We start from the raw sequence: 23,475 nt of genomic DNA on the forward strand, positions 1-23,475 counted from the left end.
GCTCTGGGGTCTCGCGAGAAGAGGCCACTTCCGCCTCCCCGAAGCCGAGCGGGCGGGCGGCCGGTTGGGTCGTTGTGCGCGTCGGGGCGCGGCGGACGGAGCGGGGCGGGGCAGAGTCCGCCCCCGAGAGCGGAAGAGGACGGGCTCGAGGAGCCATTTTTCCAGGTGGGGCTCCGGGCCGAGGCCCCCGACGGGGCGCCGGGGCGGCGACGCGACCTCCGCCGGGCTGAGGGCGGCCTGGGCCGCCGGGCCGGCGTCGAGCCGCGGTGCTCGCGTGTCGGTGTCCTCCGTGGCTGGGAGGACGGGCGCGCGGCCGGCGGAGCGCGGTGGGTTTGCGTGATTGACCCACCGTGGAAGCGGCTCCCCAGCTTCACTCTGTCCTCGTTAGTTTTATTTTATTTATTTCTTTGCCAGGCCTGGGCTTGGGCTCAGGGCCTGCGCCCCGTCCCCGCGCTTGCTCAGGGCTGGCGCTCCTGCGTCCACTGAATCACCAGAAAGCCAGCAGTGGCGCTGCAGCCCAGAGCCATGGAGCACGAGCCGTGGGCAGAAGTGCCAGGCCCCGAGTTGAAGCCCCATGACGTGAGAGATCCGAACCATTCCGGCCATCCAGGACAGTGTAGTGGGACGGGCTGGCAGCAGCCCGGGAGAACCACCAGAGGCAGAGGGGGAGGCTGGGAGAGGACCTGCTTGCTGAGAAGGGTGGAAGCCCCGGAGGTGGGAGCAAACTTCATGTCTGGAAAACAGCCCTTAAAAGAGGGCTGGAGAATCCGGCCCTTCACAAGGGGAGAGAGGAGCAGAGGCAGGCGGCTCAGACCTGTCATCCTAGCGGCTCAGGAGGCCGAGATCGGCTGGGGATGGTGGTTTAAAGTCAGCCCAGGAAGAAAAGTTAAGGACCAAAAAGCTGGAAGGTAGGTACAGGTCAAGTGATAGAGATCCAGTCTTTTTTTTAAACAATATATTGTAATTAAAAAAAAAATGCATTAGGAAAGAGATTAGTCAGACACAGTGGTGCCCGCCTATAATTCCAGCTTCTTGGGCAGCAGGGGCAGGAAAACCACAGCTCTGAGGCCAGCCCTAGCAAAGGCATTGGTGAGACCCTTTCTGAGAATCAAAAATAAAACGGCTAGGAGCATAACTCAAGTGAGATCATTTGTGCGCAAGGCCCTGTGTTCAATCACCAGCACAGGAGGAGACAAGATAGAGAGAAAAAAAAAATAACAGAAAGAAAGAAAGGGAAGGTAGGAAGGAGAAAGAAGAGAGGAAGAGAGAAAGAGAGGGAGGAGAGGGAAGGAAGAAGGGCAAGAAGGAAAAAGAGGGAAGGAAGATGAAGCAAGCAGAACTCCAGTCTTTAGTGGTAATAGTTCACAGATAACACCCAGGACCTGAGTTGAAGTCCCAGTACTAGCACAAACAATAAAACCAGTTTTTAAAACAAAAGCAGCAAGCTGACTTGGTGGCTCACACCTGCAATCCTACTCAGGAGACTGCGATCTGAGGATTGAGGTTCAAATCCAGCCCAGGCACTAAAGAAGGAGAGACTTATCTCCAATTAATGACTAGAAAACGGGAAGTGGGGCTGTGGTCCAAGGGGTAAGATGGTAACCTTGAGCTGAAGAACTCAGGGACAACACCCAGGCCCAAAGTTCAAGCCCCATGACCCACAAAAAAAAAAAAAAAAAGGCAGTGGGGCCAGGAGTTGGGCCTATTGGTGGAGTGCTTGCCTAGCATGCACAAAGACCCAGGTTCAATTCCTTAGTACCACAAACAGAAAAGTCAGAAGTGGTGCTGTGGCTCAAGTGGCAGAGCCCTAGCCTTGAGGAAAAAGCCCAAGGACAGTGCTCAGGTCCTGAGTTCAAGCCCCAGGACTGGTTAAAAAAAAAAAGGCAAGGAGAACAGAGACCTGGGCAAACCTGCAGATTGGAAGGCATAGACCTGTATTTGGGGCAGTCATTTCTGTTGGAGTAGGGCACTAGTACAGGCGGTGCCCTTGCTCTTATCACAGCACTGTTCTCTGGTAATTGTTTAACTTTGTATCTTAGGGTCAGTAACTGTACCTTCTGTCTACTGTACCTTCCATCTGTCTTTAGTGTCCAACTTGTGACTGGCCCAAGGGTGGGCCTCTGAAAGCATTGCTGCTACACGAGGTAGAACAAACAGATGGACTACCATGAGATGGTGAAGCTTGGATATGGAGAGGGTAGGATTGTGGAGGGGCAGGTCTTGGCAGAATGGGGTCTGGGCTTCTTTGGGGTTGAGGAATGGAAGAGATATGGAGTCCTGAGCTGGGAGAAGTACATTCACAGAAATGGGATGTCAGAAGTTAAAAAGAAGAGCCCATTTTCTTTCTTGACTTGAGCTCAGGGCATGGGTTTTCTCAAGGATGGAGCTCCACCACTTGAGCCACAAAACCATCCTGGCTTTTTTCTATGTATGTAGTACTGAGGAATCAAACCTGGCTCTTCATGCGTGCTAGGCAAGCACTCTACCTCTAGGCCTCCTGGCCCCAAACTAGGAGGTGTTACTCTCTCTCTCTCTCTCTATCTCTCTCTCTCTATATATATATATATATATTTATTTTTATTTTTTATTTTTTTTGGCCAGTCCTGGGCCTTGAAGTCAGGGCCTGAGCACTGTCCTTGGGCTTTCACAAGGCGAGAGCTCTACCACTTGACCCACAGCATCACTTCTGGCTTTTCTATGTATATGGTCTGAGGAACTGAAGCCAGGTCTTTGTACATGCTAGGCAAGCACTCTACCACTAGGCCAAACTCCTGGCTCAAAAAGCTCATTTCCTATGGGCTGAATGGGGGAGGGTGTGGGTTGGCAGATGGACAGGCAGGTGAGGGTTATTCCAAGAGGACAGAGGGGGCCCGTGCTTAAGTGATCCCTACAGATGAGTAATTGAGGCTCTGGGAGAGAGGCTGGGGCATCCCTGCATGCCTTCCATGTTGCCAGCTCTTAAGTGCGAGCACTCACTACCTCCGAAGGCCTCCTCTTCCTGGGCCACCTTGACTGAAAGGCTCACATACAGCTCCTCCCTCCCTCCCTGTGAATCTCCATAGCACCGCCTCTGCTGTGCACAGGTAACTGGCATTGAACAAGCATGGCTGCGGGACATCACAGAGCAGCATGTTTTCATAAGCGTCATTTTCTCTTCCTCTTGCTGTCATGGTTCTGGGCTTGAGCTTGCCCTCACACTTGACAAGCAAGCACTGCACCACTCCACCCACACCCCAGGCCTTTTGCTTTTAGCTTGTTTTCAGACAGTCATACTTTATTATTATTATTAGTAGTACTACTACTAGTCCTGAGCATTGAGCTCAGGGCCTGAGCGCTGTCCTTGGGCTTTCTCAAGGCTAGAGCTCTACCATTTGAGCCACAGCACCACTTCCTGCTTTTTTCCCTGTATGTACGTGATATTGAGGAATCCAACCTTTGTGCATATTAGGCAAGCACGCTAGGCCAAACTCCTGGCCCCCAGACAGTCATACTTAAGTAGGCTTTGGGCCTTGATGCTCCTCCCTCTGCTTCCCCCTCCTCCGCATCTGTGATTATAGTCGTGCACCACACCACTTAGATCTTTGTCCTTAGATTGTGATTACCAGGTGTCCTCACTGGAGTGGTCTAATGTGCCGTTTCCCTGATAGGCCGCCTGTTTCCTGTCTAGCTCTGCAGGCCTCTGCAGCTGGAGAAGAGGAGCTTGACCGCTCTATTTCTTCATCTTCCTCACTGGGTCGCTGGTGGTTTGTGACCCAGCTGGCACTGGTAGACTGGGGTTGTACGTGGATATGGGGTCCGAAGGCTCCCTTGTCTTCTGGTGTTAGTTCTTTGTGAACTCCACGAGAGTTTGAACGAGGTCATTTTGCCATACTATGCTTTTGTTGAGTCTTTCTTACCTGCAGTCCCGACCTCACATTTACTCCCGTCTTCCTCATGTACATGATTTCCCCAGCCGTGGTTTCTGGAATCCTCCACCTGATTCTGATCTAGTGAACTTTCAGGTAGCCCTCACGGGCAGTCCCTCTTCTTCCACTTTGCCTTCCTGAAGTTTGAACTTGGAGCTTCAAGCTTGCTGAGTAGACCTCCTACTTACAAGTCTTGGGTGAGCCTCTGCACTGGCTTGCCCAGTTCCATTAAGATGATTTCTAGTTGGCCTCTCATACCTGGCCCACATCTTGTCCACAGAAAACATTAGAGATCCTTGCCCCAGACACTTGGGGTGTGGCCCACTACAGGGCAGAGCCCCTGGGCTGGCATTGACCTCTGCCTGGAGAGCTCTGGTGAGGCCAGACTATTCTGGAGTTGTCTTCTGGCTCCTTGAGTGGGCCCAAGAAAACAGAGACCTAAGAAAGTTTAACATCAGGAAAAAAAATGCTAATGGGAGGAGGGTGCTGAGCTGCTGGAGCTCTGCCTGGGGAGGCGCAGGAGAGCGCCCGGGAGCCCCGGAGCAGTGGCTCCACAGCCCATAATGTGGCCTGGTTTTAAGCAAGAACTAGAAAAATGAGAGAAGTTCTGTGGGGACTGAGCGTGGCTGAGAAGGTATAACGGCATCTCAGGAAGGTCAGTGAGGCAGGGTGAGAAAGAGTGGCCCTTGGCCTTACACTTATCAGTGTGTATCAGACCCCATGGTGCAGTACAGGGCAGATTTACCCCACATCGTGTCCCCCCACCCCTGCTCCTTCACACCCCGTAACACATAAGCACATGCATGTAAAACTTGTGTGCAGTTTATCTTTATTGACTTCCAGTTTACATGAAGTGTGAACTTGTGGACTGATCCCCTTTGTTTTGGTCATACTGGTTTTTTTTTAAAATTATTATTATTTTTTCTCCCAGTTCTGGGTTTGAGCTCAGGGCCTGAGCACTGTCCTTGGACTTTCTCAAGGCTAGAGCTCTACCACTTGAGCCTCAGCACCACTTCCAGCTTTTTTTTTTTCTATGTATGTGGTACTGAGGAATCAAACTCGGGTCTTTGTCGTGCATGCTAGGCAAGCACTCTACCACTAAGACTTTGAACTTGGGGCCTCAATACTTGTTAGCTTGGCTCTTTACCACTTGAGTCATGCCTCTAATCCAGCTTCTTTTTTGTGCTGGTCCTGGGACTTGAACTTAGGACTTGGGTGCTGTCCTTGAGCTTTTGTGCTCAAGGCTAGTGCTCTACTACTTGAGCCACAGCTTCACTTCAGGCTTTTTTCTTGTTTAATTGGAGTAATCTGAATGGATTTTCCTGCCTGGGCTGGCTTTGAACTTCAGTCTTCAGATCTCAGACTCCTGAATAGCTAGGATTACCAGTGTGCGCCACCGATGCCCCTAGCTTCTTTGTGACAGAGGGGTTTACTAGCTTTGTCCCAGCTGACCTGCTGTGGCTTCCTGAAGAGCTGGGGTCACAAGCGTGTGCCACCACACACCCTTGACTCAGAGACATATGTAGATGAATCAGTTGACGTTCACTTGTGGCTCAGGAAGTCCAGAGGCACAGCTCTCAGTCCTATTCCAGGCAGTGGACAGGGACTCCCCCGAGTTGAGTGTGACCCATGGCAGGAAGTGAGAATAGCCGCTTGCATAGCCAGGTGGGGTCCAAGTTCCTGCCATAGAAGGTGGTGCTAAGCAGGGGAGCCTGTAACCCTGTGCTCGAGGCTAGCCTGGGCCACAGGGGGAATTCCAGGGCAACCCCCCGCCAAAAAAAGGAAGGAAAAGGGGGCAGATGCCCGTGGCTCAGCCTGTAATCCCAGGAAGCTGAGATCTGAGGATCAAGTTTCAAACCAACCCAGGCAGGAAGTCCAGGAGACAAGATCTTATTTCCAGTTAAACACCAAGAAGCTGGACGTGGAGCCATGGCTCAAGTAGTAGAGTAGAGCACTAATCCTGAGCCCCAGTGCTCAGGGACAGCACCCCGGCATGGGATGGGCGTCAAGGAAAGTGGGAGGGGGAACCTAACTCACCCCAGGAGAAGCCAGGTTGGAGGAGCAAGCCTTGGGGTCCATTTCCCCAGCCCTTCTCCAGTAGTGGACATGGGGAGTCCCCTTCCAGGATCACAAGGGCTCCTCTGGCAGGAGTTGGGGGATGGAGATGAGAGCGGGCTCTAAGAGAAGGAGCAGCTGGCTTCCAAGTCCACATCTATCTGTCTGCAATGCAGACGCAATACTTAGGACCCCAGGCCTCTTCCCCGCTCCCTCCTTTCCTCCTCTCCTTTTTTTCTTCCCTCCCTCCCTATTTAACTCAGGCTAGCCTAGAACTTACATTCTTTCTGCCTTCCGTGTCCCAAGCACTGGGATTACAGGCATACACTACTGCATGCAGCTCTTCTTTTTTTCTGTGTCCCTCTAAACTGAAACAGATTTCAGGACATCTGGCCATTTTTGTAGGGATTGGAGTGGCATGGACGGTCCTGAGACCCAGGCCTGCAGGCAGCATGGAGGCCCTGGGGCTCCTGCTCTGTCTGGGCTGTGGCTTGGGAGCCTCTACATAGTGCTGTCTGCCTGTTGGGCCTGTCACTCCTGAAGGTCCTAGAGAGGCTGGAAAGAGGAGAGGGGAGGATGAAGAGGAACGGGTTTTCCCTCATCTCTGCAGGTCAGCAGGTGTCTTGGCTGCATTCTGAGTTTCCTGCAGAGAACGGCACTGGAGAGATGGGCTCCTCTGGGCCTGTCACTCCTGGACTCCGGGTCAGGAGTGGGGTCTGGCATTTCCAGGAACAGGGAGTGATGCTTTGCCAGAAGCACAGTTGTGTGGGGCCCGGCAGCTGAGCCCTGGCCCAGACTTGCCTGGGCCTGAAGCTCTGGGTGTGGGCCAAGGCTCACCAAGTGCAGGCCTTGGGAGGCAGATCAAGTGGGTCTGGTTGTCTTGGCAACTTCTAATTGAATGTCCCTGTTGGCTGTTTTCCCTATGCCCAGCCACAGTGACCTGACTGGAGGGGCACTCACCAGCCCAGTTCCTTCTGCACTGTCCTGGACAGCTGAGCATAGACGTTGCTGGTATAAGTTGGTGTGAGGCTTCCACTGGCTCCTGTTCTGAGAGGTGGGCATCCATTTTTCCCTTTTTGTGTGTGTGTGTGGTGGTCCTAGGGCTTGAACTCAGGACTGCGTGCTGTTCCTGAGCTCCCCGCAAAGCTAGTGCTCTGCCACTTGAGCCACAGCTCCACTTCTGGCTTTTTGGTGGTTAATTGGAGATAAGAGTCTGATGTACTTTCCTGCCCGGACTGACTTTGAACTGTGACCCTCGGAGCTCAGCCTCCTGAATAGCTGGGATGACAGTCAGGAGCCATGGTACCTGACTAGGCTTCCTCTTAGAGGTGTGCTTCCTGATCGTGTTACTTTATGGTGGGCTGTCTGTACTTGCAACCTCCATCAGGGGAGGTTGTGTCTATCTTGATTATGTCCAGTGTGTGTCGTATGGTAGGTGCTCAAGAATTGCAAAATGACCAGTGAATTGATGGCTCTGCTTGGTGTTATGTATTATCTGGTAATATGTGGTGTGTGTGTGTGTGTGTGTGTGTGTCTCTCTGTCTGTCTGTCTGTCTGTGATATCATGCTCAGTAATTCATTCTTCTCTGCATACCTGTTTAGTGTTTTGAAACCTTCCTGATGACTTACATTATGAAGTTTGAGGTATGTTAAGATTTAAAAATTCAGAGTCTCATTCATCAGGCAACACGCGTGTTATCTTAGCTACTCAGGAGGCTGAGATCTGAGGATTGCTGTTTGAAGCCAGCCTTGGCAGAAAAGTCCGTGAAACTCATTTCCAATAAACCACTCGTAAAAAGCTGAAGTTGCACTGTGGCTCAGAGTGTTATCCTGAAGCACAAAGAGGCTCAGGGACAGCACCTGATGTCATGGACAGCCCAGATGTCAAGCCCCACGACCAGCAAGAAAAAAATAAAAGCCTGCTGAACCTGTCCAATGTTGATTTCCTCCAGGAAGATGGCTGAATTGTTATTTTGTGAGCCAACAAAGCTTTACAACATCTTGAATCAGGCCACAAATGTGTCCAGGTTAACCGAACCCAACTATCTCTATTTATTTGGTAAGTACAAAAACAAACACTAAACATACAGCACAAAAACAAATAGCAAACTGTGCATGGTGGCTCACACCAGTAATTCTAGCTACTCAGGAGGCTGAGATCTGAGGATCAAGGTTCAAAGCCAGCCGGGGCACAAAAGGACCTGAGACTCTTATCTCCAGTTAACTACTAGAAAACCAGAAGTGGCTGTAGGGGTAGGGCAGTAGCCTTGAGCTGAAGAGTTCAGGGACAGCACCCAGGCCCAGAGTTGAAGACCCCACCGTGACCCCCCCGAAAAAAGGGAGGGGGGAGAGAAATGGGGACAAAACATAAGAAGGGATATCATTGTGTGAGAAGTATTACACGCTCTGTCTGGCGAATATAAATGTAACCCCTCTATACATTGAAATAAAATAATTACCTAAGAAAAGATAGGTGTGTGGCAAGTGTGGTGCGTGTGTGTGCACATTTCCATGTGTGTGGTCTGGTGGTCTGGACTCAGCCTGGGCGCTGTCCCTGAAGTTTTGTGCTCAAAGCTAGCATTCTACCACTTAAGCCATAGCTCCACTTGGACTTTTTTTTTTTTTTTGCCAGTCCTGGGCTTGAGCTCAGAGCCTGAGCCCTGTCCTTGGACTTTCTCAAGGCTAGAGCTCTACCACCTGAGCCTCAGCACCACTTCCGGCTTTTTTCTATGTATGTGGTACCGAGGAATCGAACCCGGGTCTTCATGCATGCTAGGCAAGCACTTTAACCACTAGGCCAAATTCCCGGCCCCACTTGGACTTTTTTGGTCGTTAATTGGAGGTAAGAGTCATAACTTTTCTGTCCTGGCTGGCTTTAAACCACTGTCCTCAAATCTAAGCCTCCTGAGAAGTTAGGATGGCACGTGTATGCCACGATGCCTAAACCATGTGCTTTTGAATTCTTGGTCATGAATTCATCCCTCTGTGGAGTGGTAAAAGCAGCCTCCAGGAAGGCTGGATTATTCCTGACCAGGCTCTCACACCTTCAGTGGCCCTGAATCAGTTTTCTCATAAAACCCAGGCCCAATTTCAGTCTTTTGTGGGTAGTTTGCTTCAAAAAAAGAAAGAAAGAAAGAAAAGGGGGCCAGGAACATGGCCTAGTGGCAGAATGCTTGCTTACCATGCATGAAGCCCTGGGTTCGATTCCTTGATACTACATACACAGAAAGAGCCAGAAGTGGTGCTGTGCTCAAGTGGTAGAGAGCTAGCCTTGAGGAAAGCCCAAGGACAGTGCTCATCCCTGAGTTCAAGTCTCAGGACTGGCAAAAAAAAAAAAGTCAGGCATGGGGCTTAAACTCTAGGCCTGGGCACTGTCCCTGAGCTCTTCAGCTCAAGGCTAGTGTTCTACCACTTCAGCCACTTCCAGTTTTCTGTGGGATAAGAGTCTCATAGACTTTCATTCCCTGGGCTGTCTTTGAACTGTGATCCTCAGATCTCAGCTCTTGGCAGGTAGCTAGAATTACAGGTGTGAGCGACCGTGCCTTGTGGTAGTTTACCCTCCCCTCAAGCTAGTAGACAGCAATGTGTTATTTCTTTTATGCCTGCAAGTCAAGAAGAGCTCACTCTGGTTTTAGGATTTATGTTGAGTGCTCAGTGTCTGTTTCACATTCCTCTTAGCTTTAAGAAAGATGAGTACCATACCTTCCGTCTACCCTGGATATTGTCCACACCTTAGAGTGGAGCTTCTAGAGTCTGTGTTGGGTCCACATTCATGAGGCATGCATTGTGAGTTCCCTTGGGCTTTGATGTCTCCCCCTCTCTGGTTCTGTAGCTCAAGAGAAAACTCTCCAAGTCGGGGATCAGGATTTCACTGCTCCCCAAGGGCCTGCAAGGACTAGTGAACAGCCCAGAGACTTAAAAACACAGGGGCAGGAGCCCCGTGCTAGACCCATCTTAAGTAGATGCCATGGATGTACTGCATAAGTAGTGCAGCCCTGTTTCTTTGCAAATCGAGCTCTGGGTTGAACATTTCCATTCCAGATGTTCGCCCCAAGGTGGAGTACGATGAGAGTCACGTGATCACAGCCATCCGGGTGAAGAAGGTATCAGGGCCACAGAGCCCTGGGGCCCAGAGGGTGGGAAAGGGGAGGCCCTCAGTCCAGGCTGCAGCACTAACTGTGGGGCACTGCCTATCCATAGGGCAGACCCCAGCATCCTCCCCCATTCCCAGAGGTGCCCCCACTTCCTCCAGGGTGACCATCTCCTTACTCCCCATGCCCTCGCCAGCTGCCATTTACTCAGTGAGCAGGCCGTAAGCTGGTGGTACTGAGCACTGAATGAGGACCTTGGACTTGCTAGGCAAGCATTCCACCACTTGATCCATCTCTCTAGCTCTTTTTTTTTTTTCCCCCAGTGAATGTCTCATAGTTTTTGCTTAGTGCTGGCTTTGGGCCTTGATCCTCCTCCTTCTGCCTCCTGCCCAGCTGACATTACAAGTAGGATACACCATGCCCAGTGTTTTGTTTTGCTTTGCTTTTGTTTTTTTGAGATAGTGTCCTGCCAACATTTTTCTTCCCAGGCTACTCTTGCGGTACAACTTACCTGTTTCTACCATCAATTTATGCTTTTACCATGATGGTGTCTTTTCCTCCAGAGGCTGGGACGGGCTGCCACACTCTTAGTAAATCAGCATTCAGTGGCATGCTCAGATGCCCTCATTCTGCTGAAAGGGGGGTTCCAGCTGTGGGAGACCCTTGGGTGCAACAGATTGCACTCTCAGCTGCATACCCGTAAGGGCAAGTGCTGCCTTCACCCGGGCTTTTCGGGCACCATGGGGAATGCATGTCCAGCCAACCTCCACCACACACCTTTCTGCCTCCTTAGAAGGGGAGCCAGTACCTCATTCCTGAGTCCGTGGATCTGGATTGTGTGAGGTACTGTGTGGTGTATGATAAAAACACCAGCTCACTGGCAGTGCGCCTCAAAATGAACAAAAGACCCAAGGAAGACAAGTCCAAGGTCAAGCTCAGGAGACCCAGCCTGCAGTCTGATCATAGGAGGCAGGATGCCAAGGACAGGGAAGGCAAGGGGGACAAAGCAGACAAAAAGGGCAAAGCCAACGAGGAGGGCGAAGACGAGGAGGAGGGCGAAGAAGAGGAAGAAGAGGAGGAGGAGAGCCAAGAGGAGAGTGAGGAAGAGAATGAGGAGGAAAATGCCCCAGGTATGTTTTTTCCAACAGTAGACAAAAATAATGCAGGTACGGTGAACACTTCCATAATCTCAACACTCAGGAGGTGGAAGGAGGAGCATCCATAGTTTGAAGCTTGCTGGGTACTGGTGGTTCATGCCTGTAATCTTACGACTCAGGAGGCTGAGATCTGAGGAGCATGGTTCAAAACTAACCTGGGAAGAAAAGTCTCTATGAGATTCTCATCTCCAATTAACCACTCAAAACTGGAAGTGGTGCTGTAGCTCAAAAGGCAAAGTGCTAGCCTTGAGCACAAAGGGGCTCAGAGACAGCACCCAAGCCCTGAGTTCAAGCACCAGGACTGACCAAAACACAATGTCTGCATCGATTTATCTGTCTGTGTAACATCATATGATCCTAAACTCAATTAGCTTTCTATTCTCTTTTGTTTTTTTGTGGGTCATGGGGCTTGAACTCCCTGGCCCTGTCCCTGAGCTTATCAGCTCAAGGCTACCCAACCTATCTGTGAGCCAAGCCCCACTACCTGTTTTCTAGGGGTGAATTGGAGATAAGAGTCTCAGGTCTTTTTGTGCCCAGGCTGGCTTTGAACCTTGATCCTCAGATCTCAGCCTCCTGAGTAGCTAGGATTTTAGGTGTGAGCCACCATGCCAGCTTGACTTTGTGAGACTCTTATCTCTAGTTAACCACCAGAAAACTGGAAGTGTCACTGTGGCTCAAGGGGTTAGGTGGTAATCTTGAGCTGAAAAGCTCAGGCCCAGAGTTCAAGTCCCACAGCTGGAAAAGAAAAAAAAAGAAGAAGAAGAAGAAGACTATGAGTTCAAGGCCAGTGAGATCATGAGATTCTATCTCAATAAAACTTCAGCCCGGGCTGCGGTCCCTGGGGCTTTGGGCCAGGACCAATCGCATTGAAATGACAGCCATTCTTGGTGTCCCAGGAAGCTTGATTGGAGGCTGTAAACTGGAGGCTGGAGGCCTCAGCTCCTCACCACACTGTGGTTTCAGTAGAGATTGCTTGGCTGACATAAGACATAGCAGCTGGTTTTCCCCAGGGTGAGTGAGCCCAGAGATGAGGGGAAGCCTTTGGCCTTTATTTCCTGTTTACTTTGGCCATGGCCAAGTCTCAGTCCTTCAAAGTCCAGCCTATGGGCCAGGAGTTTGGCCTAGTGGTAGAGGGCTTGCCTAGCATGCACAAAGACCAGAGTTCGATTCCTTGGTACCGCATACATAGAAAAAGCCAGAAGTGGTGCGGTGGCTCAGGGTAGAACAGTAGCCCTGAGGACAGCCCAAGGACAGTGCTCAGGCCCTGAGCTCAAGCCCCAATACTGGCAAAAATATAAAGTCCAGCCCACCCTCTGGGGCAGGCGAGCCTTTCCTTCTCTCCCACCCTCCCTATTAAACCCAGATGGGTTTGACCATGCTGGCCAGGCACTCCACTGGAGTGCACCTCGCCTTCCCTTCTTGTACAGGTACTGGACACCGGGACTGGACTCAAAGCCTGAAGGCTATCTCTTAGCTTTCTCTCCCCGTTCCCTCTCTCTCCTTCTATCCCTCTCTCCCTCTCCCTACTTTCTTCTCTCTCTCTCCCTCTCTCCCTCTCTTTTTTTTTTTTAAGTTGGTTGTGGGCTTGGACTCTGAGCTTGGAGGCTGTCCTTGGACTTTCTCAAGGCTATCACTCTACCACATAAAGCCACAGCACCACTTCCCATTTTCTGGTGGTTAACTGGAGATAAGAGTCTCACAGACTTTTCTGCCCCAGATGGCTTTGAACCAGGAGGCGCTCAGCTTCCTGGGTAGCTAGGGTGACAGGTGTGAGCTACCACTGCCAAGTGTCCTCTTGCTTTTGGAATTTTTAGGTTCTTATGTGTTTGCCACGTTTTTCTCTGATTTCAGCCTCATGTTTCCCCTTCCACAGTGGCGGGGGCCACCCTGTGTACCTGTCATGCTCTGCTTTTTTGTGGATTTGAGTCTTGCTACCTTTTGCTTTGGGCTGCCTTCCAACTCTGGAGCCTCCTATCCCTACCTCCGAGGCGCTGGGGTGACTGGCTATGGCCAGGTTCTCCAGCCTCCCTTATGGGTTCAGGCAGGGAACCAGGCCATTTGACTCTGGTCTCTGTCCTGGGGCAGGCAGTGAGCTGGAGGGGAAGCCACGAGGGGCTTGAGTGTTCAAACGCTGTCACCTCCAAGGTGTTCACTTGGTCCCTAGGCTCCTGGCTGCTTTCAGACGTGGCCCAGGCAGGGGGTGGTTCCAGAGTATAGTCACTGTGCCCGCCATGGGGTGGCGTCATCCTGGGGCTCCAGCTTGCAGTCAGTGGCTGAGACTGGGGCACTGTGGTTTGAAGCCAGCCTCAGCACCTGGCCCCAGCCTGCTCTTTCACCCCAGTTGTGTGTAGCCTATCCCCCTCCACCGACAGGGCCCGCTTCCCAGGGGTGCTTTTCAGGAGGTGGCAGGGTCGCCAGCAGCTCTGCTCTCTGCTCTTAGAACTGGCTGTGGGGCCCGCAGTGCGGTTTGGTCGAATCCTGGTTCACCACACCCGCCATCCGGTCTACATCCTGAGGGGCGGCTACGAGTACTTCACCAGCCTGTACCACTTCCTCCGGACCCAGAAGATCATCTGGATGCCCCAGGTGAGCTCAGGCTGGCTCCGCTGGGACAGGGGCAGGGGTGTGGAGCAGCTGGGCTGGCACGCCGTGGGGACAGGCAAGGTCCATCTCACCGTGGTGGACTCAGCTGGAAGGTGCATCCAGAGTGTGCGGGGTGTGAAGGCAAAGTCAGGCGAGAGGCCTCTCCATGCTTAGCTGGGCGCATCCCCACACCCAGCTGGATCCAGAGGCTGGCTGTCTTGGGCTTTGTGGGGAGCCCCTGCTCTAGGGGAGCCTGGGGCTGTAACAAGGGCAGTGGCAGAGGCCACGCAGGTGCCTGAAGGATGGATGAAGAGTTTTCAGGAAGGGAGGAAGGGGCAGTGGGCTACAGTGGACAGGGCCCAGGCCCTGGGTGCGCGCGCGCATGCACACACACACACACACACACACACCTTTTTTTTTTTTATTTCCCATCCTGGGCTTGCACTCAGGGCCTGAGCACTGTCCGTGGGCTTTCTCGAGTCTAGAGCTCCACCACTTGAGCCTCAGCTCCACTTCCAGCTTCTTCTATGTACTGAGGAATGGAACCCAAGGCTTCCTGCATGCTAGGCAAGCACTCTACCACGAGGCCACACTCCTGGCCCACCCCCACATTATGTTACATAATATCACGTATCATGTAATAGAGAGAATAAAAGCTTTATAGATGGAGTTAGGAGTTCTAAAATTTTCCCTCACAGTAATTTGGATGAATTGGAGTCAGTGGTGTATAGATGAAACAAAATTGGCCATGAATTAACATTAGAAACTGGGGAGAGGGCAGTGGCTCATGCCTATAATCCTAGCTATTCTGGGGGCTGAGATCTGAGGATCTTGGTTCAAAGCTAGCCTGGGCACTAAAGTCCGTGAGACTCTTATTCCCAGTTAACCACCAGAAAACAGAATTGGTGCTGTAGCACAAGGGATAGAGCGGCAGCCTTGAGCTGAAGAGCTCAGGGGCAACACCCAGGCCCAGAGTTCAAGTCCCACAACCACCACCAACAACAGAAAGAAACAGGAGAGGACAGAAGGGTTTGTTACACTGTTCCATATAGGATTTAGAATATACATATATGTGTATACATGTGGGTACACACATGTATAAATGTAGATGTTTTGAAGCAGGTTTAATTTGTGACTCAGGCTGGCTTTGAACCATGAACCTCAGATCTCAGCCTCACGAATAGCTAGGGTGACAGGTATGTGCCACCAGTGCTGGCTCCTTAGCTTTTTCATTCAAGGCTGGTACTCTACCACTTGTGCCATGGCTCCACTTCTTTTTGCTTTCTAATTGGATATACGCCTCTCACAGACTTGTCTGCCTGGACTGTGATCTTTTTTTTTTTTTTTTTTTTTTTTGCCAGTCCTGGGCTTGAGCTCAGGGCCTGAGCACTGTCCTTGGACTTTCTCAAGGCTAGAGCTCTACCACTTGAGCCTCAGCACCACTTCCGGCTTTTTTCTATGTATGTGGTACCGGGGAATCGAACCCGGGTCTTCATGCATGCTAGGCAAGCACTTTAACCACTAGGCCAAACTCCCAGCCCCCTGGACTGTGATCTTCTGATCTCAGCCTCCAGAGTAAGTCGGATGAGCTGGTCTTGTCAAGCATAAGTGAAATGTTGATTAAAGGTGGTGGAAATAATGAGTGTGGTAGGAAATAGAAGCCCGCAGGGCGGGATCACAGCCAAATCGCCTCTCCTCTCCTCCCCAGAGCTAGGCTGCTGGGCCTTCACTGGGAGGTGTGGTATGACTGGCTGGGGGTGAGTGTGGGGGGGTTGTGCTCACTCTGGCCCCTGTGATTCTGCGCAGTGCTGCCTGCCCCTCCTAGGAGGTTTCTCTGGGCCCCACTCAGCCTTTCCTTTGTGCCCTCTGTTGCTGAGGACTCTGGGAAGAGCCGGCCCAACTCTGGGCAGTCCCAAGGCCCTCCCCTGCCCCCCAGCACAGTGATCTTCATCAACACCCCAGCCATTGTGCAGGGAACCATGAGGAAGGAGCTGTGCGGGGAGGGGTGGCAGTGTGGAGGCTCTCCCAGCTTGCGCATCCTCTGTCTCACTCACTACCCCAGCCCTGCTCTTCCCCTGGTGCTCAGGGCAGCCCTCATGCTTCCCCATCCAGGAGCTCGAGGCCTTTCAGCCATACCCTGTCGAGATCATATCTGGCCTCGTCTACCTGGGCAGCTATAAGCAAGCCTGTGACCCCAAGATCAAGAAGGACTTGAAAATCAAAGCCCACATCAATGTGTCCATGGAGTCCACGCCTTAGTAAGTGCAAGACAGGTTGCTGCTTTTATCTCAGGGCATGTCACCATTTTCCCACCCACGTCTTAGCCCATCCCTTCTCCAGGGCTCCAGCAGCACGTGCTGGAGTAGGCCTCACAGTCCCCACTGGTGTCGGCCTGGGACTGGCGTCCCCCCACTCATGAGGCCTTCCTGCACTGAAGGGTCTGGTGCCAATTGCCATGAAGTGACCTAGTAGTGCCAGAGACATGGGGACACAGACCCACACAGACACCAACAGGGAGACTCAGACATGAATAGAGACACACAAACACATAAAAACACAGAGAGACACGCAGATAACAACAGAGACACAGAAACACAGATATACTCACACTATTTGTCACTGCCCGGCATGCACAGAAACTTCCCCAGCTCCTGCTCAAAGCTGAAATGGCTTGCCTCAAGCAGAATTTATGAAAATAAGACAAGAGTTCGGTGAAGTATCTGTTAGCAATAAAATACCACATGACATCAGAAAGCCTGATTTATGGCTATTGAGACCATCACTAGCAGGAAATAGAGCCAATTTGCAAGAAGGGGAAAATAGGAGATTCCTAGAAATGTATTTAAGAAATGCACAGGGCCTAAGGAAAGAGAATAAAGTTTTCAGGAGGGAGAGTATGAATTTTGGTGCTGGTGGCTCATGCTCATAACCTAGCTAGCTCCTCAGGAGGCTGAGATCTGAGGATTGCTGTTCAAAGCCAACCTGGGCAGGGGAGTCCTTGTTCTAATCTCCAATCAGCAAAATAGCTGGAAGTGGCGCGGAGGCAGAGGCTGGGGTGGGGCTGCGTGCGGTCCATGGGCTCCAGTGTGCGCTCCAGTGTGTCTCTGCAGTTTCAGGGGGCAAATAGAACACCTTCTGCATTTGAAGATAGAAGACTCACCGGAGGCTGAGATCCTCCCCCACCTGCGCACCGTGTGTCATTTCATGGGTAAGGGCATTTCCTGTCCACGCCCACGACCATCCCTAACATGTGGTGGCGGGGTTGGGGGGGGCTTCCCTGGCCCTGCCACCAGGCCCACATGTGTGGTGATCTACCACAGGAGCAGAGAGGTCCCGGCGAGTGTCACCTGGGGGCTGAGTGCCCTGTGCTCCTGGCCAGGCAGGCTCTCTAGAACCTGTGATAGAGTGGAGGCTGTGGGCTGGGCTTCAGGGCCCAGCGGCTCCACCCTTCCCCTGCCTGAGCTCTCCTTAAAACCCAGCCCAATTCCCATGATTCTCTAGGTGTGCCCCCTGCCCGTTTGGCTTCCCATCACATAATGGTGTCTACGAGGGTGGGTTGGTGAGGCAGAGCACAGCGCCCCACTCCTACCACCCCAGCTACTCTGGAAGCAGGGATTGGGAGGACAGCAGTGGAGGCCAGCTCAGGCAGAAGGTTAGGGAGGCCCCAGTCATGGGAGTGTGCTCTTCCTGAACCCAGCTAGATGGGAGGCAACAGAGATGAGGATCATGGTCTGAGGTCAGTCCAGGCAAAACCACAAGACGCTGCCTGAAGAATAAACGAAAGCCCGGAGGGCTGGGTGTGGCCTAAGGGGTACAGCGACTGCTTAGCACGTGTGAGACCCTGAGTTCAGATCCTAGCACCCGACAAGACTAAGTCAAGTTAGCCCTGGCTGGCGCTCACAGGGCCCCTCATCAAACCTGCAAGATGCTGGAGGACACAGGTTCAGACCCCACAGTCACCTGACTAAGTTCAGAAGCTGGGACTCTTCTTGGTCCTATTTGAGATGGCAAGACCTGTGGCCCACCCTGTGTCCAAACACTGTGGCCAGCCCTCCATGCTCTGTACCTCAGTTTCCCCCAGCTCAGATGGTCTGTGACCTTGTGTGCCTGGCTTCCTTTGCTGGGGATTACCAGGCCAGCCTAAGTTCCCTCCCTCCTTACCGGGCAGCAGGAAGGCTTGAGATGTAGATGGTTATGGCAGATTGTTCTCTTCCTTCCTCCCTCCCTTCCCCTCCCTGCCTTGGATTGAGCCTGCACTCTTGCTAGGCTAGCACTCTGCCACCTTGAGTTTTGCCCAGCTCTGTAGTGGATATGTCTGTGCCTGCTGATGGGCTCAGCCTCCAGCCCCATGGGGAAGGGGTGAAGCGCCCTTATCCTCAATCCCAGGTGAGAACTGTGGCTTAGCTACTTAGCTGCACCCTCCCCCATGACGGAGCCACACAACTGCTACTGGGGTCCCAGCACCCTGTGGAGCCAGGAGAAGCCCAGCCTGCTCTGCTAGAAGCCTGGCGATTCTCTGGAACTGCTAGTCAGGTCTAAAATCCACACTTCCCCCCCCCCCCCTGCTTTTTTTTAAAGGGTCTGTCATGAGGCTTGAACTCTGGGCCTGGGCTCTGTCCCTGAGCTCTGTATGCCCTTAGCCACGGCATCACTTCTGGTTTTCTCGTGGTTAATTTGGAGGTAACAGTCTCATGGACTTTAGTGCCAGGGCTGGCTTTGATCCATGATCCTCGGATCTCAGCCTTCTGAGTAGCTAGGATTACAGGTATGAGCCACTGCGCCCAGCTTTTGTTGTTCTTATGGCTGTGGTACTAGGGTTTGAACTCGGAGCCTTAGGGCTTGTATGGCAGGGGCTATACCAATTGAGCCACAGTCCCAGCCCTTTTGGTTCCGTTATTATTTTTTAGGCAGGTTCTTGTATTTTTGCCTAGGGCTGGCCTCAGACCAGGGTCTTCCTACCTGGACCTCCTGAGTAGCTGGCGTTATGGGCATGCACTGCCAGGCCTGGCTTGCCTAGGACCTGGTGAACTGGTTATGGTTCTTCTTTTTTTCTGTAGTTCTGGGAATGAAACTAGAGGGCCTTGCACACTAGACAGAGTGCTCTTCCACTGAGCTCCAGCTCCCTGCTTGAGGCTTTTGAGACTCTTGCTGGATAGCCCAGGCTGGCCTTGAACTCTTTGTCCTCTGGTCCTCGGCCTTTCCCTCTCCATCCATAGACTCCTGCTGACCCTCCACCCAGAGCTGAAGGGGAAGAGGCCATATGTAACCTCCCGACTTCCTCTGCAGAAATGAACATTGCACGTAGATCTGCCATTTTGGTCTTTTCTACCCTGGGCATCAGTCGTAGCTGTGCAATCGTGGTGGCCTTCTTAATGCACTGGAATTCGGAGACCTTGAAGGTGTGTGTCCCAGGCTGGGCGGGGGGACAACAGCCACACCCAGGAGGCGAGTCATGGCTGGGCCTGGGGGCAGGGGATGGAGGAGATGATGACTCCAAATTTCGCCTTTACCCAGCCACAGCACCCTAGGCCAGGACCACCTGCATAGTGCCCCGTGGCTTGTCTTGCCCCGGGCAGACAAGGGAGAGCCTGAAGAGCCACAGAATTGTTGTACCAGCTGGGTCTCCGCCAGCAATTGAGGTGGGAAGCAGGCAACTGGCACTTGAACCCAGAGGAGCCCCCGGCCCCTAGCTCCAGGCATGGTTCTTTCAGAGCCTCCTTTGTCATCTTAAAGGGCTCGGGTGGGACCTGCTAGGAGGTGTGTTTAAAGGAGAGGAGAGAACCCCAGGACCACCATAGTTAGGGGCTGGGCCGGCCTGCATGCCATTAATCTCAGCTACTCAGCAAGCAGATGGGAGACTCTTGGTCTGAGATTGGTTCTGGCAAAAGCACAAGGCCCTATCTGAAAATCAAACTGAAGTGTTCATCTGGGAAGGGATGTGGCTCAAGCATTAGAGCACCTGCCTGGCAAATCTGAAGCCTTGAGTTCAAATCCCAGTACCACCAACTAAAAAGAAATAAGCTTCACTAGAGCCTGTTGACTAGGAATCTACTCAGTGTTCTCTTGGAAGGAGAGTTGTGGGGTAGAAAGAGTCCCACTGAGCTGGGCTCAGTGGCTCACGCCTGTCATCCTAGCTACTCAGGAGGTTGAGCTCTGAGGATCACGGTTCAAAGCCAGCCCAGGCACTAAAGTCTGTGAGATTCCTACCTCCAATTAACCACTAGAAAATGGGAAGCGGTGCTATGGCTCAGAGCGTAGGGTGGTAGCCTTGAGTTGAAGAGCTCAGGGACAGCGCCCAGGCCCAGAGTTCAAGCCCCATGACTGAAGGAAAAAAAAAAAAAAGAGTCCCAGATGTGTGGTTGTCCCTGTTCTGTGATGCATCCTATGCAAGGCCCTGTTCGTGGCATGTGCAATCTCCTGTCTTCCTTCCTCCTCTCTCTTCCCTCTTGCCTTTTTTCTTCCTCCTACTATTTTTTTTTTTTTTTTTTTTTGCCAGTCTTGGGCTTAGGTCAGGGCCTGTGAACTGTCCTTGGATTTTTCTCAAGGCTAGAGCTCTACCACTTGAGCCTCAGCACCACTTCTGGCTTTTTCTAAGTATGTGGCACCAAGGAATCGAACCCGGTCTTCGTGCATGCTACGCAAAGCACTCTACCAGTAGGCCAAACTCCCAGTCCTGTTCTTCCTCCTACTATTATTACCACTGTTGTAGCTTTTGGAAACATTATAGCCGAGGCTGGCCTCAAACTTGCTGATCTTGTCTGCTCCTCCCACATGCTGGGGTTCTACTTAGCTAATGTTGTCAATATGTCTTTTGCCTCTTGGCTAAATATTTTATTCATTTTTTGGTGTGTGCACCAGTACTCAGAACCTCTGATCTCGCTTAGCTACACCCTCATTTCCCATATTTTATTCTTTTCCTGGTCCTAGGGCTGGAGCTGTGGGCCTGGGCATTGTCTCTGAGCTCCTTTTTTTTTTTTTTTTTCCAGTCCTGGGCTTGAGCTCAGGGCCTGAGCACTGTTCTTGGACTTTCTCAAGGCTAGAGCTCTACCACTTGAGCCTCAGCACCACTTCCAGCTTTTTTTGTATGTATGTGGTACCAAGGAATCGAACCCAGGTCTTCGCGCATGCTAGGCAAGCACTTTAACCACTAGGCCAAACTCCCGGCCCCTGAGCTCCTTTTTTTCTTTTCTTTTCTTTTCTTTTTTAAAATTTTTTGCCAGTCCTGGGCTTGAGCTCAGGGCCTGAGCACTGTCCTTGGATTTTCTCAAGGTTAGAGCTCTACCACTTGAGCCTCAGCACCACTTCCGGCTTTTTTCTACCTATGTGGTACTGAGGAATCAAACCCGGCTCTTTGTGCATGCTAGGTAAGCACTCTACCACTAGGCCACACTCCCAGCCCTCCTTGGGCTTTTTCCTCAAGGCTAACATTCTGCCACTTGAGCCACAGCACCATTTCTAGCTTTTACTTTGTACATGGTACCGAGGAATTGAACCTGGGTCTTTGTGCATGCTAGGTAAGCACTCTGCCACTAGGCCACACTCCTGGCCATCTGAGCTCCTTTTTGCTCGAGATTAGTCTCTATCACTTGAACTACACAGTGCCACTTCCAGTTTTCTTTGTTCATTGTTTGCATATATCCTGCCACTTGGCTGAATTTCTGTGTTAGCACTGATGCGTGGCGGATCCTTTCGAGTTTCGACATGCGAGATCATGTCATCCTCAAGCAGAAACAATTTTTATTTCTTCTTTCCGACTCAAAATCCTTTTGTTTCTGATTCTTGCCTACCTGCTCTCGAAGAGGCTGGGGGCCTCGGAGGGTGGCAGTGTCCACGGAGGGTGGTGGCGTCCACGGTGGGAGCTGGTCTTCCAGGAATGGCTCCAGTCTTTCTGCTGGGGTTATACCTGCTTCATCCCCAGTTCTGATGTTTGTGCCTATGTTTCGCTTCCATCTTTCCTGTGTCCTCAGTGAGGCTGCAGCCCCGATGGCCCCTGCTCCTGCATCTGAAGGCAGGCACCCCACTTCCCTTTTCCCTAATGTCTGCCTGGGCTCTAGCCTCTTTCTCCCACAAACTTACTAGGTCTCATGAGCCTTCAGTGCTGCTCTGTGGGCCAGGCTTGCTTTCTGAGCTCAAGGCTGAGTCTCCCTTTGCCTTCTGGGCCTTCCCAGAAGCCACCAGAAAATGGGGTCATTCCTTTGTCTCTGTGTGTGTGTGTGCACGTGCAAGCATGCATGCCAGTCCTGGGGCTTGAACTCAGTGCCTGGGCACTATCCTTGAGTAGAATGCTTGCCTAGTGATTCCCCTTAGTATTGATTTCTCAGAAATCAATACCACATTCACAGAAAAAGCCAGCAAGTATGCCGTGGCTCACGTGGTGAGTGCTAGCCAGCCAGTTCCCTCCACTCACTTCATTCCAGGGTCTATTCTTCCTGGGGTCCCCTGGGCAGGCACCACTGACCTCCTGAGCCCCTCTCCCCTGCCCAGTGCTGAAGTCTCTTTTCTCTTTGCTCACAGAGGTCCTGGGCCTACGTCAAGCAGTGCAAACCCACCATGCAGCCAAACTGTGGCCTGGTGAGCCAACTGCTGGAGTGGGAGAATATAATCCTGGGGGTCTACATCACAGACATCACCCAGAACTTGGACTGACATCTCTATGCCCTGCTGTGGGCCCTAGGCCTGGGCCAGGAGACACGGGGCAGCCTGTGTGCCAGGGTTGGTCTGGAAAAAGAGCCTTTGCTACCTGGAGTCTCTGTTGGTGCCCTATAGCCTTTCTTCCCAGGCATTTCAGTCAGGTGACAGTGCCTGGCTCTGCCTTCTCAGGAACTTGTCTGCCTGGGCACCCTGGGGGGCAGGGGCTGGCTGCCTGGGGCTGGGGCACTACCACACACAGTTGGGACCTGGTGGCTCGCAAGGATGCTACACAGGGTGCCTTGTGTAAGTCCACAAAGGTGAGCAGGTTCTGGGTGCTTGGCCCAGGAATGTATTTGTCCTGTCCCCCCAGGCCCTGTGCTCTGACCTGGCCCTTGATCTACCCTTGAAAAACTGGTCAGATTTCCTTTCCCTGCCCCCAACTCATTGTGTGGGGACAGGGGAGATTCTCCCCTCCACCTCCCGACAAGCTTCCTAGAAATTCCTCAGGGCTGGTTTTTTGTTTTGGTGCCAGTACTGGGGCTTTGAATTCAGAGCCTGGGCGCTGCCCCTGAGCTTTTTCACTCAGGGCTGGCGTTCCACCGCTTGATCTCCACTTCTGGCCTTTTGGTAGGTAATTGGAGATGCTTTCCTGCTCAAGATGGTTCCCAAGCGAAATCCTCAGACCTCATGAGGAGCTGAGATTACAGGCGTTGGCGCCAGTGCCCCACTCCTCAGATCTGTTAAAGGAGTAGCTCAGGGCCAGCAACCGGAAGGCGTGTGGGGTGGGGCACAGCCGGGGTCGGCGGGGAGTTCAGTTTCCTGTCCCCCCATCCCCGCGAGAGGCTGGCACAGGACTTGGGGGAGGGCCACCCACCCCCATGAGAAGGGGGACCTTGGAGGACTGAGGCTTCCCCAGGGACGGACTTTCCAGGCCTCACCGACCCTGGCCAGTCTGGGTTGATTGTAGGCTCTGAGGAGGAGGGGCTCCTGCTGGGCCAGGCAGAGCCCCTGAGAAGTGTGGAGCAGGGGCGTGGTGGGGAATCTGCCCTGTTT

The 23,475-nt window shown here is 52.3% G+C and overlaps 1 protein-coding gene across 2 annotated transcripts; it reads left to right on the forward strand.

Annotated features, from left to right (window-relative positions):
* Nucleotides 1-33: 33 nt before the first annotated feature.
* Nucleotides 34-22,536, forward strand: Styxl1 (serine/threonine/tyrosine interacting like 1). Of its 2 annotated transcripts, XM_090324371.1 has the most exons (11): nucleotides 34-165; nucleotides 6,891-7,014; nucleotides 7,563-7,604; nucleotides 7,913-8,019; nucleotides 10,002-10,063; nucleotides 10,845-11,181; nucleotides 13,649-13,794; nucleotides 15,904-16,049; nucleotides 16,902-16,999; nucleotides 19,078-19,190; nucleotides 22,306-22,536. In XM_090324371.1, the coding sequence occupies exons 4-11, from the start codon at nucleotides 7,917-7,919 to the stop codon at nucleotides 22,435-22,437; spliced, it is 1,137 nt and encodes a 378-aa protein (XP_090180497.1). In that variant the 5' UTR covers nucleotides 34-165; nucleotides 6,891-7,014; nucleotides 7,563-7,604; nucleotides 7,913-7,916; the 3' UTR covers nucleotides 22,438-22,536. The 2 variants fall into 2 exon arrangements, with proteins under 2 accessions (XP_090180497.1, XP_090180496.1); XM_090324370.1 differs by lacking the exon at nucleotides 7,563-7,604.
* Nucleotides 22,537-23,475: the final 939 nt, after the last annotated feature.

The sequence above is a fragment of the Megascapheus bottae genome, chromosome 34 (assembly GCF_031878675.1).
Source record: "Megascapheus bottae isolate mThoBot1 chromosome 34, mThoBot2.hap1, whole genome shotgun sequence".
NCBI classification, from domain to species: domain Eukaryota; kingdom Metazoa; phylum Chordata; class Mammalia; order Rodentia; family Geomyidae; genus Megascapheus; species Megascapheus bottae.